This window comes from Bacillus rossius, chromosome 1 (assembly GCF_032445375.1).
Source record: "Bacillus rossius redtenbacheri isolate Brsri chromosome 1, Brsri_v3, whole genome shotgun sequence".
Taxonomy (NCBI): Eukaryota; Metazoa; Arthropoda; class Insecta; order Phasmatodea; family Bacillidae; genus Bacillus; species Bacillus rossius.
This window is the reverse complement of record NC_086330.1, coordinates 253,798,438-253,823,444: the sequence shown is the minus strand read 5'-3', so window position 1 is coordinate 253,823,444 and position 25,007 is coordinate 253,798,438. Positions and strand designations below refer to the sequence as shown.

The 25,007-nt window shown below is 34.9% G+C and overlaps 1 protein-coding gene across 6 annotated transcripts in view; it reads left to right on the top strand.

The window, feature by feature from the left end:
* Window positions 1–25,007, top strand: part of LOC134527482 (dynamin) — a 269,590-nt gene that overhangs the window by 120,556 nt on the left and 124,027 nt on the right. For 3 of the 6 annotated variants that reach the window (XM_063360186.1, XM_063360185.1, XM_063360187.1), the window contains exons 11-13: window positions 6,392–6,436; window positions 17,412–17,580; window positions 21,595–21,717. In XM_063360186.1, coding sequence (XP_063216256.1) covers window positions 6,392–6,436; window positions 17,412–17,580; window positions 21,595–21,717 — 337 coding nt within the window. The remainder of the gene's footprint in view (window positions 1–6,391; window positions 6,437–17,411; window positions 17,581–21,594; window positions 21,718–25,007) is intronic. The other 3 variants (XM_063360189.1, XM_063360188.1, XM_063360190.1) reach the window with 1 other exon arrangement.

The following is a 25,007-nucleotide window of genomic DNA, read 5'->3' as shown; positions in this document are numbered from 1 at the left end:
ACAGGTAAGATTCAATGGCAAAATTTTTTCTTTTCTTCTAGCAGTGCAAAATGTAAATGCACTCTGTAATTAGTTACCAAAATTAATAAGCCCACTTCATTTTAACACTTTATTATAAATTTATTATAAGTTTAAGGTAAAAATAATTTCCAAAAAGAGCAACTGTACCACAAAAGCTCGAGAACTTTCAAAGCTCGAGAACTTTCAAGTAGGCTCTCTCGAGCTCGGCTCGAAGTAAAATTCTTAGGCTCGCAGACCTCTACCTGAATGTGAACAAAATAGTTTTTGTGCCAAGATTTTGACCCCCCTTTTTTTTGTCCCTCTTTTCATCAACAGACAGGAATGGCCATTTCAACTAAAAGTAGACCTATATAAAAATAACACAGGCTCAATATACTTTTAAAACTTATCAAAAAATAAACTGTCATGATTTAAAGTTGTCTTTCAGCACTCAAAACAAAAAATTCCCTTGTTGTGTTCACATGTCCTACCTTTAAAAGCCTTCAAGGCCACAAGACCAGTACTTTACACCTCTCTCAATCCTCTAGGGCTGGCTGGCCGATGTTTTCCATCACTCCCACCCCCGTCTCCAATAGGATGTTTTTCCCTTCATATGCCCTTCTGACACGCCTGGTCTCTCCAGCCTTCAGCACTTCCACCCGAGTTGACTTCATTTTCCTCAGCCACAGGTTTTCAAGCTAAACGACAATAATAATTCCATTATTCTGAAGAGTTGGGTTTTGCAAGATAAAGGGTTATTTCATTTTTTCATGTATATAATTATATATTCACTTTTATCAAATAAGTTTTTCTTATATAATTTTTAATGTTATATTTATATAAATTAACATGTCACTTCATTTGTAATGTATGTCCTTTAACTAAAAAAAATGCATTTTTTACTTGGAAATTCCTCCAGTTTCACCCAAGATTTGTTGTCTGTCACCCAAAAATTTTAAAACTTGCTTCTCAAGAAATTTATGGGTCTCTACTTATATTTGTAATACAAGCAACATATCATGTATTAATATACTGCTTAAACATACCTCTGTTATATTGTATGTGCCATCCCTTCCCCATTAAAATAGATACATTACTTGCTTATTAGTTTTATTTATTTTTTTATAAATTATTTAATCTCTTGTGAACAAATATTTAAATTTTTCTCAAGCAATTTTTTATTGGTGTGTCTATATTAAATAATGATCCAGCAAAAAGAAAGCTGTTAGTGTGTATTACTAGGTATTGCTGCATCACATCATGTCAGTACAGTGCTGCTCCAGCATCTAGTGACATGAGAAGCAACTGTGCTACCTAGGGGCTAAGTGACTTGTTTGTGGTCTAAATTATGGTACAGTAGGTCGCTGATTAGTCCTGTTAAACAAATACACCATTTATTAGGGTATCGTATATCTTTGGTGACTTGAAATTTTGTGGAGGTTAACCTGAAGCTGAGAACCAAGAACCGGGAACTGATTTTTCAGAACCTGTACCAAACCGAGAGCCTGGAAAAAAGTAGAACCGACACATCACTAATGTGTATTCTATAGGTATTTTGCCTTTTAGGGATTTATTCATGTTCAGTTTCTAAAAATGTTTTATATTTTATTTATATTAATTTTTGGCCTGTTTGCTAAGTTCTTGTTTGTAAACAAAATACTCAATACTTTAACTGTAGTTAGTACTGGTAGTTTTTTTATTCTTAAAGCCATTTATGAATTATTGTTTAGCTTCTAATAGTTTAGTAAATTATATCAATTTGTTGAAAGCAGTACTGATGTTCACTCAATTGTATAATTTCTTGAATTTTTTTAAATTTTCTGGAGCTGGGAAAGCTATTGCTTATTTGAAAAGTTTTTTCCCTTCATAAGTTGGGAAAAAATTGAACCAAGTAAGTATGTTCTTTCGACTGGTCATTATTTAATAATAAAAAAAAAATCAATAATTCTTTATATATTACATGGTCAAACAAGCTGCAGATATAAGAATGTTTTTTTTTTTAACTTTCAAAATTCCACTCAGCAGAGCACTGCCAGCACACCCACAACTATTCCTGCAACAGTCTTTTATTTGTATGCACTCATTAAACCCAAAACCATCTATCATCAGTATGCTGGTTCACTGTTAGTTTTCCCGCACAACACAGTACTTATCTGAAATGGTACTCACTTTTAGCACTGGGCAACTTACTGATCAACTCTTGCTCAGACTCCAAAACTTCTCTTTCCAAAATATCTTATGAACTGTGCATCAGTCAGGTTTACGTAGGTCTGTTTCGAATGTTCCCCTCGGCCTATGTCATAACACCTAGAGAATGATATAAGTTTTCGAGACCAGTTTCCTCTATAGGAAGAAGTTTGGCTATTACCTAATCGCCTCCAATATCATGGTTGCTACAGGTAAAGGACAACCAGGAAAAGGCAGGGAAATTAAAACAGAAAATACTGGCAAAAGTCAGGGAAATAATTATACATTTCTGGGATTTTTCATGTGTTAACAAAAGCGAAATATAAAAAAAAACTTTTATCTGTGTTTAGGTAGCTCAAAAAATGATAAAACATTTAATATCAAAAAATCCATTTGATTTAGTGAAAATTCAAGCTTTTCACTGAAAATACCAAGTTTAAAAAGTAAAAAAACAAAACAGATTCCTGCATGTCTACTTATTAGTTCAATACAATAGGTATGTTCAAAAGTTTTAGCTGAATCAAAAACGTGTATGAATCAAAAATAGCGTTATTTTTGCTACGCTTGTAACATCCCAGATTACAGCCTTCATCATGCGATCCAGTAATAATCATTTTTTATAAATTTTTTGTCATATTTCAGGCTAGGTTTTCAAATGATGTAAAGTGGTTTTTTGTTTTCAAAGTTATTGTAAACGTAATTCTCCAGGTTTATTGTTTTTATTTTCAAAATTCATAAGTTTATTTTTGAAGTAATTTTTTTGCTGGCTTCTTTGTGTGGGAAGGCATGCTGACGTGATTTTCCTTCGTTATTTCCACGACCGAGGCTTTGTTTCACACGCTAGGCATGTGAGTCACGGTCACGGGAGTGTGAGAAAGAGACAAAATCGCTGCGTTGTGGGAACAGAAGTAAGCATTTTGTTGAGCCTCTGTTGCCATGCGCCGTGATGGGCTGAAAATTACGTCAGCGAGCCCAGAACACTGCCCGCACAAAGGGAAGGAAGGCTGTAATATCACTCATTGTCCGAGCACCAGGACGAGCAGTCGTTTGGGCGGCGGGCCCAGCAGCCCGTGGCCGGGCGGTGGCTCGTGGTTTATTCTTATCGGAACGTACAGTTTAATTTTTGACGTGACAACGTCTAATAAATCGATGGACGCCGGCTGAACGCACGAAAAAGTGTCCCGTTACTCTTGTCCCGTTACACTCGTACACTTGCGCCGCATCTATCTCTCTTCCACTCGATTGGAACAACCATCGATTTGACTGTTTCGAGGCACATTAAACTTGAAACACTCCCATTCGTTTCCTACTTTTCCTATCATCATCCTATCCTTAACAGAATAACACAGATTGGAAGAAGTTAAATAGCAAACATGTATAAAAGTTATAATTAAAATAATCTCTTTGTTAAAGTAATAAACATATTTGAATTAATGAGGGCAAATAAAAGTAAATTTATCAATTAACTTGTAGATTTCATTAGACTCCTTTGTATCCATACAAAATAGTGATAATTCAATAAAAATGATTAAATATTATTCTATGTTTTGTTATGACGCCAACTGGGGCGCCAATTGTTACCACTCACTACCTCCGGCTAGCTCAAATTTGGTGATGAGTGTGAAGAAAGCTTCAACCTGCTAATCACTGCACCCGGCAATGGGCCAGCAAGAATAACAACATAGGAAGGGGGGGGGGTTCTTCTAGTAGAACATGTTGCAGCTAGTTTAGAGGTGTACTTCAAAGAGTATAAAATTAGACGGGATCATAAGTAACATGAGACTATTATATTATTAAGTATCCTTATACACATATATACACACACACACACACACACACACACACACACACACATATATATATATTTGGAATAATGAATACAGGTGAACGTGCACAAGTACAAAAAATAACAAGTTACTGATTATGAAGGTACTACTGAGTGATTTAAACGCGAACATAAATGAACAAAGTTAAGGTGAGCACCTATGCTCGGACCAATTTCTCCTCTAGAATGTTGAAACCGGCATGGCATGGCCCAACGTATATGAGACCGTCGGGGGGAGAAAACGTACCCAGTAATTAAGCACGCTGCACGAAAACAAGAAAACCCGGGCAATAAGACGTGCACACAGACGTCTCATACACGTGTGACAGAACCAGTAGAGCCTGCAATCGAAACCCCATAAGGGATAATAAAATAGGGGAAGGGGTGGCCAGCCAGGAGGCTTATGAAAACCACACTTTACAAAGGGCACGGGTAAAAAGGCAGAAAGAATGGCAATGCAAAACCATCCTGCAGCACTGAGGTCGGCAAGTGACGTGTGTTTCCATGTAAGGAGCGAATGACATTATCAGTAGGTGACAGCCAAAAAAACGTTACAGTTAGATAATGGAAACACACAATTTAATTTACTCTAGTTCCACGGTCACCTCGCGGACAATCAAAGCATCCAAATACATTACCAACCAGACAAGAGAGTGGACAACCACCACCGAACGCACAACCGACCCCAACCAAAGCTATAGGTGAAAGAGGCCCAGAGGCGATGAGCCTCGGTCGCACATCGACTTGCCACTGGAGGCGCCACCATCGCAGCGCGGGGAGAAGGGGAAAAGAAACGCTGCGTCACAGACCCAGGAGTGGAAAGGAGGGAAGGGAAGAGGTGTGAAGGGGGACGGGGGACGGCGCGAGGCGTGACGTTTAGGCCTAATAAACGAAGAGATTCTCTCGGCCTCTTCAAATGGATCATACAGGTTGCAGGTCACGAAGAAAGAAGAAATTTATACACAAAGTTCGATGTATTAGATGTTTTATTTATTTATGTAAAAATCACACAATATTGCATACAACAAAGCACATAAAAAAAATTAAACGGTACCTCCAAAAAAAGAATAAAACACGAGTCATTGTCCGAGCACCAGGCCGAGCGGTCGTTGTTCGGGCGGCGGGCCGAGCAGGCCGTGGCCTGGCGATGGCTCCTTGTTTTATTCTTTTTTTGGAGGTACTGTTTAATTTTTTTTGTGTGTGCTCTGTTGTACGCAATATGGTGTGATTTTTACATAAATAAATAAAACAGGTAATACATCAAACTTTGTATATAAATATCTTCTTTCTTCGTTACCTGCAACCTGTATGTTCCACTCATCACCTAATTTGAGCTAGCCGGAGGGGGTGAGTGGTGACATGCTGCCATTTATTTTGATGCACTTGCATTGCTTATCATGATCAATCCAACACCAAATTTATTTCCAGTAATTCTGAACATTCCTTGTGCCTGCGTTTGAGTGGAGATAAAATTCTGAGTCATTCAAAAATAGTGGAATAATTTTATTGCATGTGATACAATTTCAATTAGTAACGTTTCGTAGGAAGGAGATTAAGATCAAAGTGTTTGCAAGTAGAATATATTTGTGATTTCTGCAGTGTTTGTGTTGACTGAATGTTTAAGTAGGGCCTATGTGTTTAATTTTAAAAAAATATACGAAGGAAAAAAAATCATACCGCACATTTTTTGATGCTGGTGAAAAAAAATGGAAACAAATAATTTATAAATTTAAAATGAATACAAATAAAAAACAAGAAATGTGACAATTATCAGCAGATCTGCGAGGGCATCAGTATAAAGTGAGTGACTTCTAAAACCAGCTTTCAAAATCTGGTACTCTTAACTGGTTGAACTGGTAACCTCATGTATACACAAAATTCATTATTATAGCTATATATTTTTAAAAATTTCAAATACATTATAAATTTTGTAATACTGGTTATTATTTTAAGGAGTACTTTCTTCAGCACTATTGATTTTTCATTTTACATCAAATTTTGCATTTGGTTAGGTTACGGTTGCTACGTTAGTAATAATTCATAACCAACCATCAAATTAGTTCACAGTATTTTAAATGTAACTAACCTAACATAACCTAACCTATTCACACTATTTTAAATTTAGTTGATTTCTAACCTAACTAAACCAAACCAAAATTAATAAACCAACTTTCCACATTGTTTTAAAATATTTTTAATGTAGCCAACCTATCCCACTTGACCGTTCTTATGATATTACAGTATGTGTAATATATAAAACCTAACCTAACTACTTGTTAAATTAGTCAACTGTTTGAAGCATCAACACAGCCTCTTAGAGACTGATTGGAAAACATGTCACAAATTAAAAAAAAATAATTTGGAATTTTTTTTTTCCAGAAAAGAGACACTCCTTCAGAATCACCAAAAATTAATTTCAATAGGGTGAGTTCTATTCCAAGTGAAATCATGTTATTGGTATAGGTGAAGTCAGGTGCTAGTTTTTTTTTACCTAGAAAAGAGGTTTTTTTTATGTAAATTTTGATTCATTTAGGTAGGCGTACATTTTAAGGTTAAAATAACACATTTTAATGACATAAACAACCTCCTTTTCCTCCAGAGAAAAGCATCAACACCAAGTGGCTCTGTTGGATTATTTGTGTATGGAAGGTCAGGAAAATTGGTTGATTCAGGTCTGAAAACCTGGAGAAGTCTGGAAATATTGGAATTCCAAGCTTGTAGCAATCATGGATATGCAATCAGGCCTACATTCAATGTGTTGTGAACATGCACAGGGTTAAATAGAAGTTGTAGTACCTGTCTATTACCCCATGACCATGGCTCTATGATATACAAGAGGAATAGGGCTGATTTCCCTCTTAGTACACACAGGGCAACACAGGCTGTCCCATGGCTTGTAACAATAAGACTATAAATAGCAAACCATTTCATTGACTAAATTTTATTGTATTATTAGAGGCAGCACATTAATTCTGGTTCACCCTAAGTGCAAAACTGGCACAACTACCATTAGAGCCCTCCCTCTCCCTCCTCACCCCAAGAGGGGTAGGGGAGAATGGCTGCAGTTAGCCGGAATGTCTGGAGTCAAGAAAGGTAATTTGAAGTGCCCAAGTGCCCTCGAGTCATATCGGAGGAAAAAGATTAAGAGGTGTTTCACATGGTTGCAAAAGCATTTAAAGGCCATGTAGGTGGGTACTTTCAGAAAGGGGTAAAAGGAGAGGAATGTAACGAGAGAATTAAAATTAGCGTAGGAACAATCAGATGAAAATTAAAAATGGCCGGAATGTTATAGTTCGGAAGAGTGAAATGACATGTGTAGTAAGGAAGAGGAACGGGAGGAGAATAATAATAATAATATAATAATAATGTACGTTTAAGCTCATAAAATTATATAGGGGACATTTTATCATAGACATACAACAGTCAAAAGAACAAAATAGCAGCAGGTACAGTATTCAAGGTGTTGTAGGAAAGATAACGAGTATAGGAACAATAAACACTGTACGTGTAACCCTGGAAAACAAAAATAACATATACAGTACATGCACTCGAGAAATATGACTTGCAAGTTGTCTAGGCATGAAGGGATGTTGTGGAATGTAAAGAGAAGTGGAAATTGCATAAGTGGGTTTAAGATGTAGGATAGGGATGTTATTTGTCACAAGTATATCATGTAAGTATTTAGTTTGTGATGCAGGGAGGAGGGAAACAATATTGTATAAGACCAAAAAAAGCTGATGTGTCATGGTTGCTACAGGACTAGAAAACCTGGAAAAGTCAGGGAATTTAAAATGTTCAGGGATTTCTGGGAAATGCAGGGAAATTACTACATTTTCTGGAATTTCTTCTTGTGCTAACAAAAGTGAAATGGAAAAAACCGCTTTCATTGACGTTTGAACACTGCAAAAAATTTTGAAATTTTGGTATTTTGAAGTTTGGTTTATTTTCTTTTTCGTGAATTCTAGTTTGTTTTTGTAAACACGTAGGTTAACTGGGGGAGGGGGGGGGGGGCAGTGTTTACGTTTTACATATAAGTTTGATAGCCTTTACTCAATAGTTTCAGGAGAATCAATAGTAATTGTTTACAAACATGTATTTTTATCGCAAACTGTGTTGATTTTACTATGTGGCCATTTATTTTGATGGGCATGTGTCGTCAATAAATAATTCAACACAATAATTCCGGAAATTAAGAAGAGTTAGGGCATATGTGTTAATATTAAACAAAATATATGAAACAAAACTAGATCGCTCATGTTGTTATGCGGATGGGGGAGTAAAATGGCATCAGAAATCATTCAGAAATTTAAAATTAAAAAAATTCTAGAAAAACAACATGATTGCTATGAAGTATATAATCAGCAAATCTTCAAGGGCGTCTATATGAAGTGACTCGTGAAACTAGTGTTCAAAATCAGGTAATCCCAACTTATTAAACGGGCAATCTCAGGTAAACGTAAAATAAATATTTATAGTTTATATTATTTGTAATGTAAATTACATAACGAATTTGGCTACACTAGTTATTCTATTGATTCCTACTTCAGTACTATTTTTTTTTCTTTTCATTTTAACATCAAATTTTAGAGTAGGTAATTTATAATCAATTGTTCAAATATATTCAAAGTATTTTTAATTTAGTTAACCTAATCTACACAATTTTAAAATATTTTAAATGCAGCCAACCTGTTTTAACTGATTATTATATCACATTAATGTGTTATACATATATAAAAGCTAACCTAACCACTCAGTTGTAAACTACTGGCAAAAAACTTGTCAGTGAGTAAAAATGTAACTTGCATAACTTTTTTCCAAAAATGTGGCTTTCCTTCAGAATGGCAAATAATTAATTTTAATATTGTGAGTTCTACTGAGTAAAAATGTTATAGTTGCAGTTGATATCCTGCACAAGTGTTCTCTTCCTAGAAAAGCGGTTACATTATGTAATTATGTAATTATTAATTAATTTTGGTTTGCATATTTTTTAATATGAAAATGGGATACATATTTTAACAACACCTACAACCTTCTTATCCTGCAGAAAAAGTGTAAACATCAAGTGGCACTGCAAGATTGTTCATGTCTGAAAGGTCAGGGAAATTTTTCAATTCAAGTCTGGAAAACCTGGAAAAGTCGGGGAATTTTGGAATTCCAAGCTTGTAGCAACCATGAATTATTGTTTGGTATATATACTGGTTCAGCAACAGATATTTGCTGGGAATTTCCTGAAGCAATAATGAACTCAAGAATAAAATATCAGCATGTGACAGTGGGATGGAGGTTTACTAATACAACAAGAATAAACTGTAAGAATATATTCATAGGAAGCACAATATCAATGGTACGTAAGCATGCAATGAAAGAATGGTTAAAAAGAATGATGCATGCAAAGCTAGTGTAGGGAGATGGGAACAGAGAACATAGTGAAGACCAGGCATAACTAGACCCGGAAAAATGCAACTCACAAATTTGCGAAAAATTAACAAACACTACTAAACAGTGGGAAATGTCTGTTAATGAAAGTAAATTTAAATATGTTTTCAATTATTTTTGACTCGTGAGTCACTCACAAATTTCTCTGTAAATGCTTTTATTCACAAATTTTTGTATCTATTCATAAAATTCCACAAATTTTGAGTTATTGAAATTTTTTTAATCATTAAATTGATTACAATAGTTATGGCTTGTTGAACCATACATATGGTATATTGTGCCAAACATTATGATACAATATACAAAATAGTGTTCAAATTATTGTACAATATACCCAAAATTATGGTAATTGATGGCAGAAGATTATTACTGTATCTCTCCTGCGGCAGTGGGAAGCATAGATTATACATTTATCTTCGTTTCAGACAACTAGCATTTGAAAAATAAAAGATCTGTTGTGTTCACAGTGTTACCTTATCTTTAAGGAAATAATTATTATAATTGAGACATGTTAGATAAGCAGCAAGAAATTTTTATATGGGATCAAAATTAATTCCCATCGATGGTGTATGGCAGAAGCTGCCTTCAAGCAGTAAGGAAAGATAACCAAGTACATATCTTGGAGGCCCATGTTGATTCAGCACTCAATAAAAACTTCCTTTGTTCTGGCCACTCACCTTTGCTCTAAAAGCCTTCAAGGGCACTGCAAGGTCAGAGTTTATACCCGTTTCCTACACCATGTCTCATTCCTCCACCTGCCTGCCGAGTTATTCATCACTCCCACCCACTTCTTCAATAGAATGTTTTTCCTTCTATGTGCTGTCTTGGGACAGTGTTCACGCCAGCCTGGGCAGATTCACCCCTGTAAACTACATTTTTCCCAGCCACATATTTCCAAGCCAAACGAACTAATGACAATAATTTTTCTAGTATTTTGAGGGGTTGGATTTTGCAAGACAAAAGGTCCTTTTATATTTATTGGATATAAATATTGACTTGCCTTTTTAAAATAATTATTAAAATCAGCATCTCTGAAAATATTTTGTTACAGTAAAAGTGACATTAATGTATTTTTATTTAATTTATTATTTTATGTAAATTAATACAGCCCTTGGTTTGGTATGTATGTCTTTCAAACAACTGAAATTTAATTTTTACTCAAAATGTTTCCAATTTTACTCTAGAATTTTGGTGTTTCTTACCAAAGCATTTCAAGATTTGCTACTCAAGAAATTTCCGTGTGTCTAGGCCTAACACTTAGAAATTATAAACTTTTGTCTTGGATATACATCAACACAGCAAGACAGCTGCTTGGAAACTGTGTTGCAAGTTGCTGCAGGGTGTTGTGAATTATCTCCCCTCTAATTTCACCCCCTTTTTCCTTCCTCTTCTTATCACTCACTATATCTCTGTCTGCCTCTTCTCTTGTAGAATATGTTTTGAAGTATTCTTATTTTGAAGTATCCATATTCAAATAATTGATTTGTTTAGTGTATATACTGTTAAACTCTGTTGTTTTTAAGAAACTGTCTTCAAAAAACTTATTAGATAGGAAAACGATAATTTCCTCCCCTTCAAAGTTTCTTAATAGTATATACGACAAATAGTAACATTTTCTTATGAAACTAAGACCAGAGACTGTATAACAATAAAATGTTTAATTTTTTTATAGAAGAAATGAATTATATCTTCCATACATGTTGAATAATAAAAATCACCATGAAAAAAATTACAACACATATTATAAATTAAGTTAAAAAAAAAATTGGTCTTATGTTATTTGCTTATAGTACTTCTAGGGTTAGTTGCAGCATGAAATTTTCAATGTGCCTTACTGCTAAATATTATTGAGCTCATTTGCTGTTTCCTGAAGGTCCCTCAATTCTTTCAGACAAATGCTTCGAAACTGGTTGTTTTGGCAGTGCTTTTGCCTCACTTTCTGCTTCTTCTTCTTCCTCTTACTTGTCACCTTCTTCTACTGCAGCCATGCCATTTGTTTCTGTGCTTGACATCGCTTCAGCACTCAGAGACTCACGAGGCAGAACCTCACTGTTGGCTTCAACATAGTCCTGAAAGCTGCAAATTATGTTTAATTTGAATCTTTCAGTACATTGCTGCATGCGCCCTCACCACACTCACCGCACTCATTACCAGCAGCTGTTGGGGCTGCAATGTCACCTCCAAAGCCTGCTTCTTTAAAGCCGTTGGCATTGATGGTTGGGTCCAGCACAGTGGCGACTCCAGGGCCTCGCAGTTAGCAGGCTCCCGTGCCAGCCCTTTTATTAGTGACGCAAATGTCTGTCATTAAATTGTAGACCTATACATATTCATTTAATAATGTGTGTGATCAAAATTTATTCAAATTTAATTAAGAATATCAACATTTCAGAAGAAATATCAGCAAAACCATTTTCAAGATTTAAGTTCCATGATGGCTTAAAAATGTGGTTTTAAAGAGTTTATTCTTATAATTTTTTTTTTTTTCAAAAATCTTGAGGATGGCTACAGAACTTTGAATGTCTGTTTTTCTCTGAAGGTTATTTCATCATCCCTCCCCCCAACCCCTCAGTATGGTCCCTCTCCAAAATGTAAAGGCTCCGGAACAAAAGAAGTAAATGGCCCAGGGCCCGGTAAATATTTCAGCCGCCACTGGTCCAATGAATTCCAAGAGGCCACAAGGAAATGAAATGCTTCTTAGACAGACACTTTGCATGGCCTCTGCTAACCACTTGAAAAATAAAAATAAAAATCTTCCTTTACATTGCAATTCTCCTTCACCAACTATCAACAAATATTACATTTTCTACAGTACAGCAATAATAATTCATTACCTAATTTTATTTAAATTTTCATGGTCTCAATAATGACATATGCCAATTGGTTTCATGTGCCCTACACATGTATACATTGTCCAGCAATAAATTCTATTACAATTGGTCCATGACACAACATAAAAAAAAGTTTGATAGACTTTTGATCCACAAGAAAATAAATAAACTTTGTGAAGCAACTAACAAAAATTTTGTGGATAGTTTTGATGCACAAGAAACAAAACTTTGTGAAGCAACTAACACTTCATCACCTCTATTAAAATTAGATGTTTTATTCAGTTGTCAAAACTGCTCTTCTCCTCTTTGCTATTAACACACATTCCTTTACCCTGCCCTTAATTTTTTTTTTGGAGTTGTACATTAACCTTACAAGTTTTGTGGTCGGTAGTGTCTGCTGCATAATCTCAATAGGTGTGAAATATGTGCTCTCATGATATACATTTTAATCATTCCCTCTACACTACATCAGTCAACTGGCTTTGATTCTCATTACAATACACGCTAAACAAATATCTCAACTCTTTCATTACTTTTTCCACCAGATTCACTGATATATGATACACTGTTATATATATCCCAACTCTTTATCGAAAATACCAGACAATGTTTTCCATAGGTCTGTCAGGAACTGGGAGCCATTATATGAAATAATTTAACCTGATATTCTAAGGTCTTTTACATTATGGTTTTTTAGTCACAACCCGAGATGTAGCTTGTTTGATTGGGTTTCATTTTTACTTTTAAAGACATTTAGTACAACGAAAATACACTTAACTCCACCCTTTCCTCTAGTCAGTAGGCCAAACAATTCCACATATAAAACTTCCAAAGCACACAGTACCCATTTCACCACAGTATTTCTTATATTCTGAAAAAGACCTTCTTTAATTACAAATTATAAATACAAATACTCACCAACGGTACTGGCTGTGTTATCTTGTTATAAAAAATTTACAACTACGAACTACTACATAGAAATTGCACATAACATCATTACTCATCATTTAAACAAATAACTCTTCTAACCAATTCTAAACTAAATTCCGTCTTTGCCTTACTGTCCATGCCACGTAGTCCCACAGTGTGAAGTTCTCTGAAGTTCTGTGTTGTTTGGGGCGATGTTCGTGTTGTTTATTGAAGGCACTGGGTACTGGATCTCGTTGCCAACGTTTGCACCTTCAAATTGTAGAAACCTTGTACTCTCCTAGTTTCCTCAATACGTAGAAAATGGGTCTTTCACTCAGCTAGGCCCACTATGTTGTAGACAGTGTCACCGATGATACTGGACTAATTTCATGACTTGCTCTCGATGACTGTTAGTTTCAAGTCCCAGGGTGTGTAAAAACCCAGCCTCATGTTGGGCGCCAAATGTAACAGTCCAATCATGCCTAGCTAATGTCAACAACCTGGTACTGTTATGCACAAAGAACTCTTGAAATAATTGTGCTAGTTCTGAATTGTTATTCAAGGTATACTTAATGTTGCCTTTGTACGGAAATAGAGTGGTGCAAACCTCTGGAAATTTTCTCAAAAGCTATATTAAGTTTATCTGTCAATGTAGCTTGTATTTGTGGGGGAACTGATGTGATATGAAAACAAACTCCTGGTCTGTCATAGGTGGAGTTAGATATGGGTTCTCATTTAATGAAATGTCCAAGTGGAACTCAAGGGCTTGGAATGCAAGTGGGATTCAACATTTCATTATGAAGTTGAGTACCCAGCAAACCCTGTATTTCGAAATTCCAGAATTTGGCCAAAAACATTTTTTAATTCTTAATATGAATTAGATTTGGTTTGTTTAATTTCCTCCCAGTAAGCTCTTCCTGTAAGCGCGATGCCTAGCGATTTGAAATATTGCTCACTTTAAAATAATAGAAACTTTATTTTCATTCGGCCTTCCACAGAAGGATGGTTTTTCTTCCACAATAATCTAGATGGTGGTGGTGTAGGCTACAGTGGTATTGATGGCATACTATTGTTAGTTGGCTGAGTTGACTCTGACTGTTAAAACTTTTGGAAAGATGTGGGCAGGCCTGGTGCTTATATTCTCATTCAGTTTGTCAACACTCTTATAAATCAGTCACCAGTGTCTCTATGTTTGCTCTCTCACTATAATTGCTAAGTGATTAACCTCTTTTCATAAATGTTCACTGGCCTTTTGAACATTCTGGTTCAGTTGACAGTTTATTTGCTCTTTGTTCGCAAACTTCTGAATTGCTCTCAACTGCAACTTTGGGTGCATTTTCATTTAATTAAGGTAACCAGAAAACCTCCTGTTTCAACTTATTTATCTGACTGGTAATCACTTTGGACTGTTTCTCAAGGTGGTATGTTAGATTTGCCTGCAAGTTCACGATACTTTGTTTGCTGGCAGCTTGTTGCTTTGCACCTTTGCCAACCTTTATTTGCTTGCATCTTGAGAACTTTTTAAACATTTAAGAATGTAGAACATGGATTCTAGGAATTCTGGCTGTTTCGCAATTGATTGACGCCTCATTTTAATGATTGTCATTAACCGTTAGTCTTAATTTATTAAGTGATTCACAGTTTCACTTTCATTCATGCTAGTGTGTGTCTATGGTGCATTCGACAATCTTCAGTTACCGATATTCTTTTACAGTTTTTATTACTACTACGTATATGTTTTTATTCATTGACAATTATTTTTTGTCTATTAATGTGTTTCTCGTCCTTTCAATAAGGCAACTCTTAGGAACCATTATAACGTCTGTAGAACTTATTATATTTCAACCAGATGTCAAGATAATCAGCAATGTTTGTACCTTATTCAAATTTATATATGCTTGATCATCAGCCAGAAGTAATTTAATTTTTAAGCTGGGGAAAGGGTAGAGAAATATTTAAAAGGAGAATTAAGTTATACACTTAAGTTCAATTATGAGTTGAACAAATCCATGTAGAGATCTTCCATTTCGGGAATTAATGAAACATTCAAATATAAAATACTTTTTATTCAATCACTTCACCATTATCTTACTAATACACTATCTATCTGTAAAAAGCATTCAGATTTATTTCCTAGATACTACTCTATCAAGAAGTTATATGAAGTGAGATCATAAGTAAATAGTTTTGGGAGGCACTGGTGCTCCACACTTGTATTTCAAGTGAACGTTCATGTGTCCAGGTATAAGCCATTCACTTTTAACCACTCAAAATTTCCTGTGTATTTGTATACTGTAGGAGCATGCATTAACGTCTGCTGTCTGTAGGAATGCTGTTTCTAGTACGTGAGTTTAGCAGTTGTGTTATAGCAACATGTGAATCAACATGTTGATCATGACAGTTTGTGTCTGAACCCACTTTTTATGTACAATACTACTAGCTTGGATTTTCTTATGACTCTGCTTCAGATTAAGATTTTGGATAAGGAAAACCTTATTTTTATGAATGTTTTCATTCATTGATTCATCTTTAGTAATGCATTTTACTATCCCTATTCTGTTTGAGTGGTAATATTTACACTCTTAGTCCTTTTTGCATTCATAATTTTTCACCTCTAAACTACAAGTTTGAGTGCAGAAGTTGTAGAAGGTACAGCCCACCCAAACATGCCTTTGTTTTTGAACAACGCTAGATATGAGGATGCTATGATTTTGAAGTCCTGGGAAAAGAAATCTTAATTATGTATGGAAATGTATGTGAGCAATATGTTTACGATTGGTAGTGATTAATGAAAACCATTGCGGAAAAAAATTAGAATACAGGTTTGTGAGGTGATGCTGTTCTTTGTTAAAATGTTTTCGTGAAGTTGAAATAGAGAGCAAGTTTTATTTTATTTTTATAGCATGCATGGTTCTTGTTTAAGTTTACTTTGTGTATACAAGGTGTTCATCAGCCATGAAAAATGATTAAAGTTACTGAAGATCTGGCTATGAATGTCACAAAAATCAAAAAATAAAAAGTAGTGGAGCTACAAGTCATAGAACTTTAATCTTACGCAGCATCTTGGTTTTTTTTAAGTCTCACTTCAGCAAATTTCATTGTCTATGAGTCTTTATATGGGAATACTGTGAAATTGTGGTGCCAAACACCACATTTAGCACATGCTAAACTTGAGTGAGCATTAACAAATAAAAATTATGTGTTATAATTACAAATTATTTACACTAGACTTGTTCAGAACCAAAGGCACTGCACTTTTCGATAAGGTTGCACCACATAGATAACTAGAGTTCTCAGTTTATGGGGGAAATGATTGAAAAAGTAGGTGAAAAGCTATTATTGCAGGCAAGTGCCCGTCCCAATACTTGTGAACGTATCTTGCACAAACTAACACATTACCACAGCTCCTCTCACTAATATAGCAAAGAACTGTCACTGTCACTAGCATGCTTGTAAAATAGCAAAGTAACTTCAGACTTGTTCAGTTGAAACAACTACAAGAAAGTCTCATGAAAACGCAACACAATCATCGCAACAGCACACGAGCCATACAAAATAAACATTGTTACTTATCTTAAGTACATTATTCCATTAAGCAGAGTTTGTTAACGATTGTATCACAGGTCCATGCTCCTCGGAGCAGCCTACGCCCTCACAAAATACAGTCACAGCTAAAAATGAAGTGTCCCATGCCCAAGGCATATGAAGGCTGCCAGATGATGATGTCCCACCAGCGAGAATGATGCGAACTGTGGAGCTTCACAATATATTTGGTAAATCATGGTGTCTACTGGTCACCCAAGTTACTTCAGCCCAAAATGTCAATAATTGTGGAATAGGTCATGAAAATCAGTAAAAAAAAATGTATATTTGTAACATATTTTTGTTTATATCACTGAAATGTGCATTTATTGTCCAAAAGTTTGATTACCTTAAGAAAATATATTTTGAAATAGTTGTTGGAAAAAAATGAAATTCTCAAAAGGTACAATAATTCAATATTTATTGAAATTTATTGTGAAAGTTATTTTGTTCTGTAAGTTCTGGGAGGGTCGTTTACCTTGTGAGCTGCAACTACCCTTTTCCCCCACATCTCTCGTTGATCTCAGGAGTAATAGAGGATCTGTTAAAGAAACAACCGTGTAGAGATAAGTCAGCGAGGAGGCTGCACTTCTCCGGCATGCATGATCAAGCATACTGTCATGTGTGTCTCCTGGTTGTTTCAGTGCCCAGCAGTCCTCGGAGAACTCGGTGAAGGCAGGCCGCAAGCTGGGCAACCAGGTCATACGCAAGGGATACATGTGCATACACAACCTGGGCATCATGAAGGGCGGATCTCGAGACTACTGGTTCGTTCTAACCTCCGAGAGCATCTCTTGGTACAAGGATGAAGAGGTGTGTTATCACAGTCTTAAAACTTGGCTTCCTCATTATCTTGGCTTTTCTAATTTAGTAGCTTGAAAAATCTCTCTCTACCTTCCATGCCAACTGTCACATTGGTGTAAAAGTTTATGGATTGTCAAACTGTGGGGCTTAACCTCACTTGATCAGTCAAATTGATGGTTTCTTATGGTGAACGCTACCGGGCATGTCCCACAGACAAGGCAGTGATAGGATTCCCATCTGTCTTCCTTGGTCTTCCAACAGGAACAAGATTATAGTGATTGCCTACTTTGCCCGGGGAAACAGTACTAGTGTGGCGGCATAGTACCACTGAGGTCCAGAAGCTGAACAGGCAGTGACTGGCATATAGGTGATTGTCCATGACCACTTGCAACCTTCCCTGTAGCCAGTTTTACATTTTGAATGGAAACATGTGTGTTTTTCTAGGAGTTAATATTGCTTAGTTTTAATTAAGGAATAAATAAGTGAAAGCTAAAGTGTTTTAAATTTAAAAAAAGTTTATATATTAGAATCAAAAAGGCAGTTTTGTAAATTATCAAACTCAGCTTTTGAAAACTGAAGAAATATTAAAAAAAAGAAATATTGTGTGTTGAGCAAAAAATTTTGAAAGGTTTTAGATTGCATTTGAGCCACAACGTTGTCTCTTCAAGTAACTACCTGAGTTACATAACTTGATACAATATCAAGAATTTAATATTCCATTTAGAATTTCTACAACGATAGTTATTTCTGCTGGATATGTAATTACATAAGCACATACATACATAACATACATACATATATATGTACATACATACACATGCGTGTGTACCTATGTGCATACATACAGGCTGGTTACAAATTGTGGAACATAAATTTAATGGGTGCTAGGAAATGCATAAATAAGCAACTTTTGGTAAGGAGCATATGTCCGAAAATGAAACACTCCGAAATTACAGGCACTAACAGTAGTGTGCAAATTTGAAATTGGCAGACTTGAAGGGACTATCCACTGGCTGAGGATATGCACGATTACATTGCTGTTATGTTCAAAAGTTCAAATGTTCCACAGGAATCAGGTGACTAGTCTTGCAGTTATTTCATAACTGGGTAAAACCAAGGAAAGAAAAAGCACTGTCCTTCAAAATACCATTGTAGGCCTGCACCAACATGTGTGGTCAAAACATTTTCAAAACAATGTTCAAAAAAATTAAATACCAACACAGCCCAGACCAGCAGATGTTAAGTTGAATCTGAACTACATTTCATGTCGCTATTTTGTGAGCCATCGAGCAGTGCGACTGACTGTAGCAACATCTGATTGGTTACTGAATGACGACCTGGCTACATCCACCTGAGCAGGGAGGAGACAATCACGCAGTCCATACAACCAGTAGCAGCACAGCTTTAACAATTCATCCAGTCACGGTGCATATTTTACTACAGAATACATCTGATTCCTTGGGAAATTCTCTTTGTTTAGAGTAAATACCTATTTTATATCTAGTTTTATATTTTGACCAATTATTTTATACATTTTTATTAATGTTTTATGTGTCAATAATATAGTGGATCACTATACAAAAGACTCAAATTTTGCATAAATCTAATTTTATGTAAAAAAACAAAAGGTCCAGTGTTATTGGAGCTACCAAAATTTCATAACATTTTTAGCAGTGACACAGAGTAAAAATAATTAGGTTTAATTTTTTTCTTTCTGGTGCTTACATAGTTTTAAAATTGAATTTTTTTTTGTGTGTCTTATTATTACAATACTATTAATATTAACTTAAAAAAGTAAATATTTAATGTTGGAAGCCTAATTTACGTGTACATTTCCATGTGATATATCAAACATAGCTAAGTTTTTGGAATAAAACTTTTTTTACTTTCTACTTTTTCAGTATACTTTAAAAAAAATCTGAACTATAAAACAAATAAATGTAATAGTATAATAATAGTATAATTATGTAATTTTTTTAATAAATGTCTAACTAAAAATTTACAGATTGAATTTAACATTTTATCTCATATAATTAGGTAATGTAGGTGAGATGAATTTTTATGTATTTCAATGTTTAACCTTGCATTTCGGTGTTTTGCAATATATTGACTTGTATTTTGGTGTTATGTTTGTTTTATCCCTATTTACCATATAATCTTTCTTCTACACAAACACAGTTCTTTCCCTCTTTTATCCCTCTATTAATTGCTACTGCATTATCGTGAGACAGCTGCATAGCTGTTAGAAAAATCCCTATTTAAAAGTATTGGAAATTAAAGGAATACTGCAAAATAAAGTATAAAAAACTAATAAATACTTAAATTAATGTAGCCAACAAGTTGAAATTAAGCAATTATTACTTTAAATGGCTTTAAAAATGATGTACAAAACTACCAGACATGCTGATAAAATTTTAATACATAATTGTAATATATTATTGATAAGTAAAAAAAATCTTTCTTGTGATGTTTTGCTCTCAAATCTGATAATCTAACTACAGAATTGTAGGTTTACATCTTATTATGCTGACAATTTTGTACCTGGAAGTATATTTGCATCACAACTCACCAAAAAAATTTAGACATGATTTCTATTATGGAAATACGTTAATACAGTTTGAAGTTTGCGTATTTACATCATTTGCATCCCATATCTGTAGCATAGCAAGCAACTGAGCTGATTAGAACACTATCACAAGGAGTGACAAGTGTACTGTCGCAGATGTAGGCATGGCAGCGGGCGTAGTGACAACAATGCTATCCCCCCTCCCCCTGCCCTTCTCCTTCAGATATCATATGACCAAAGAATCATGGCAGCCTACACGTCAGGTTTTGCCAAAACTTGCATTAAGAAAATTATTTGCACCTACTGTAATTAATGAATTTTGATGTCATCACCACTGTTTTTTCATAAGATCAAGGTGTAAACAATGATGCTATCTCATTTTTGAGGCAGTATAATATGGTCGGAAAACTGTGACACAACAAAAACTTAACTTTCCATAATGAAACATTGAAAACAAATAAAAAATGGAAATTTTCAATGTATGTCTGAAAGTTATATCATAAAATCAGACTGAATCACATCCCTTTTCCATACTGCCATTTGGCTGGTGTGGTTGTGAACTGAGCCCTTAAGTTACAGCAATAAAAATTATTAAAGAAAAAAATTGTCAACTAAAAAAAAAGAGCACATGTTACTCAGTACACGTGATAGAAGTGAAACTTCTTTGGAAATTCAAACATAGATTCTTAAGTGTTCTCTTTATATCTCTTTGGTGTCAGAAACGTTTGAAAACAATGTTTCATAAAAGCGCATTAAAATTCGATTTTGAAACTATAATTGAAATTTCACTGTCATTGCACAAAATGAAGTTTCACTTCAAAAATATTTAGTTACACAACTAAAACAATACTTATACAACACTGTTTAAGAATACTGATTTACACAAATAATTAAAATAATACATACTTGTAACAAACCCATTTTCTTGCAAATATGGCCTGTGGCACAGTGCACAACAATAACCACAAATACTCCCTTACTAGCGGCCTGCAAGTCGGGTGGCATCAGGCCAGGCGGGTCCCTACCACCACGACCCACCTATCCCTGCAGCATGGCAGGGTTCAACCTGAGCCGCACGCCACAACGTGGAGCCCGCTCAAGTGATCAAGGCCCAACAAGTTCTCTGCACCATCTGCAACCTTTTCTGCATACTTTTTGCATCAGAAATATTTCTCAACAATGTTTCACAAAAAGGTTGCATTAAAATTTGGCCTTGAAATTTTACTCCTATTGCACCCAAAGACCCAAAGAAGTTTAACTTAAAAAAATTATTTGACATTTCGCAGTAGGAGTTAGTTTGGTTGCAGATACTGCATTGATGAGCTTTTCCAATAACTAATCTAATGCTTTTTCAAGCAATCAACTCATGAACTACTGTCCCACCAACAAATGTAAACAAACCTTTGTAGCACTGCAGTGGGCACTTGTCACTCACGCTGTGCTGTGCTTGTGTTTAGGAGAAGGAGAAGAAGTACATGCTGCCTCTGGATGGACTGAAGCTGCGCGACATAGAACAGGGTTTCATGTCCCGCCGACACATGTTTGCGCTCTTCAACCCGGAAGGCAGGAATGTCTACAAGGTAGGATTTGCTGTTTCATGCATGTTTGTGTACAAAAATAATTATTTGTTTTATTGGTGTGCAGACCTGTTCTTTTAAATTTTTGTTGTACAGAATTTAGTTTTAAACATTCACATTTTGGTAGGCTATAAGTTTTTTTTTTTTTTCCAAAATATTATACATCTGGTTTAAATATTGAAATTTAATTAGTAAAAATCTATAAATATGTTTTTAATGAAAAAATTGTTCTTTCTCTAAGAACTTTAGTTATCAACCTAAATATGGAAGAACCTCTAAATGTATTTAAATTAAATGTTTTGCTTTTATTATCATTGTTTTATTCCAACAAATAGGCTGAATCATCTTAGAATTAAAAATGGTTGTATTGTTTTTCATAGTTGCTACAGGATTATATAACTAGGAAAACCAGTAAATGTCAGGGAATTTCAAACAGTGAATTCCATTATATGTCTGGTCTTTGATTGCACTGTTAAATTCTTGGGAAAAAATTTTGTGCAGTTAAAATTTTATTTGGGTAATTTAAAGTAAACCGCCAAAAAATTTCTTGGTCACTTAAGCGATATCGAAGAGCTATTAGTGCCTCCTGTTACTGAATATGATGACAATAATGAGGGGGGATTTCATCACACCTATTAGATAATTGAACTGTCTGACAGGTATGTTATCACTTTATAGTCTGCACTCTTACCACTAAATACAGCACACTATATCAAAAACACTAGTATGTGGCTTGATTTGATGATAATGTGAAACAAAAACAAGGTTTTGAACCACGGGGAAAAGGAAGTCCTAGATTATCCCATCGTGATATCATTCGCTTATCCTATTCCCTGCAGGTCCCGAAATTCTCACCAAAATTTGCGTACATAAGTAAGGAAGCAATTGAACATTGATGAGTTACTTGCAACTGCGGCCTACTAGCCTTGGAATATAGTTTATGATAAAATATATCAGGTTAATGATTAAATAAAGCATTTATATGACACGTTCCTCTCAAACACATAAACACGTGACTAGGCCACCTGATCCCAGAATCAATGCGCACACAAAATCTGGCTTGGTCCAACTTGACTCAGTTTACAGGATGTTCCAAAACACAAATTAATGTTCCCAGCATGATGATGGAATATTTCAAAACTACATATCACTTAGAAATAAATGCACTCAACTTATACACAACAAGAAATGGAAATATTGTAGTGAGATAGGTACACAAAGGAAATCACCATCAGTCATTTGGTCAGCTTTGTGTTCTGCATGTTTGGTAAAGCCAGGAACAACGATACGAAACCACATTTATCTCCTGATGACCTTAACAATTACTTTGCAACTGCACCATGTTGTTTAGATACTTCAACCAAGGATTAAATGATAGAATACCTGAAATCTCTTAGATTGTACTGACATCCAAAAATAAATTTTTCTCAAAACAGTATCACTGACAGATGTGAGCAAATCTATCAAGTGGATAACATATGTGGCCTGTGGGCATTATGATGTATCTATTAATCTAGTGAAGAAAATTCTGCCAATAGTGCTACCACCAATTTCACATATTTTTAATGTTTATATACTTACATGTACATTCCTGTCTTGCTGGAATTATGCACTGGTTCAACCAGTTGCAAAGATTTTGAATCCTGCTGTGGAATCGGACTACCGCTCTATGCATTCTGCCTGCCCTTTCCTAAGCACTCGAACGTATTATAAACCAACAACTCATTACATTTATACATATAACAATTTACAATTTACTTAATAATTATCAATCTGGATTCCGACTTGAACTAGCACATACACAGCACTTTTAAACATAACTGACACTAATTTATTTCAGTAAAGCGTTGACAACAATATCCTAAAAATGCATAGCCTTTTTTAATATTTCATCGAGTGCATGTCTTGGTTTGAATCATACTTAGCTGGCCGTCACCAATGTGTCACGATTGATATTCGCCGATCATCTGGAAAGCTATTAAAGTGGGTGTTCTCAAGGGTCCATCCTAGGTCCTTTGCTTTATCAATGACATAGCAAGCAAAATAAATTACATTAAATTCCACTTTTATGCAGATGACTTTCAATTACTCATTAATGCCCATAAAATCGGCGTTAGAATGTGGTGTTGTAAAAATGGCTGTATTATTGATCCAGGTTCTTCACCTCTCTTCACAGCATGTATAAAATCTTTTCTTCAAATGTCACTTTAGAAGCCACAAAAATTGAGCTTTTAACCTCTGTTAAGAACTTGGGCATAATTATGAATTAACATCTATCGTGGGTGACGAATATGACCCATGTTTGAAAAAAAAAGCATATTCTGCACTTCATTACCTTAATTGTCTAAAGAATTTCCTGTCAGTGTGTGTAAAAGCTACTCTCATGCAGTCATTAGTTTTGCCTCATCTTGATTACTGTAACATGGTATACAATGACATGGCAGACTACCTGGAAAAAAGACTGCAAAAAATTCAAAATACTTGCATTTGCTTTATTTATAATATTAAATTGCGAGAATACTTTCACTCCTACTACAAAATACTAGGCTGGTTTAAACTCCAACAAAAACAATCACTAAATGCTCTATTTATGCTGCATAAAACACTTAAAGCAGATACTCCTCAATATTTATCCCATCGATTTATGTTTTTAAGCTTGCGTCACAGTCTTGGGACCTGATCAAAATTAAATTGTGAACTTTCAATACCCATGCATAAAACCAAAATAATGTTGAAATCCTTCACAGTCACAGCATCTTGCCTCCAAACAGCCTACCAACATATTAAAAATAAAATCTTATTAAAAAATATTGGCTATCTGAATTCACTGACACTTAACGAAGGGAATACTGAAGTGAGTGTGTGTGTGTGTGTGTGTGATTGTGAGAGAATGGCAGTGAGTATCATAGTAAAAATTCCAATTATATACAGTAAAACCCTGTTAAGATGTTTTTCAAGGGACTGGATGATAAAAACTTATTAATAGGGAAAACTTCTTAAAATGGAAATAGTACACATGAGTTGTTATGTAAAAATATCATTAAAATGACATACTTGGATTATACGCTGTTTGTTCAACTTTCTCTTTTATAATTCGGCCATTTTTGGGGATTCCATTACAACAAATATTTGTTGTTGGTTAAAAGGCTCGCATTATTTTTAATGTTTATTATGGAATTACGTAACTATTCAAAATATTGAATTGCCTTTTAAATTACCTGACAACCACACATTGGAGACCCTCAAAGGCTCTATTGTAACCTGTACAGTATTTGCCTAACTTTTTTTTTTTG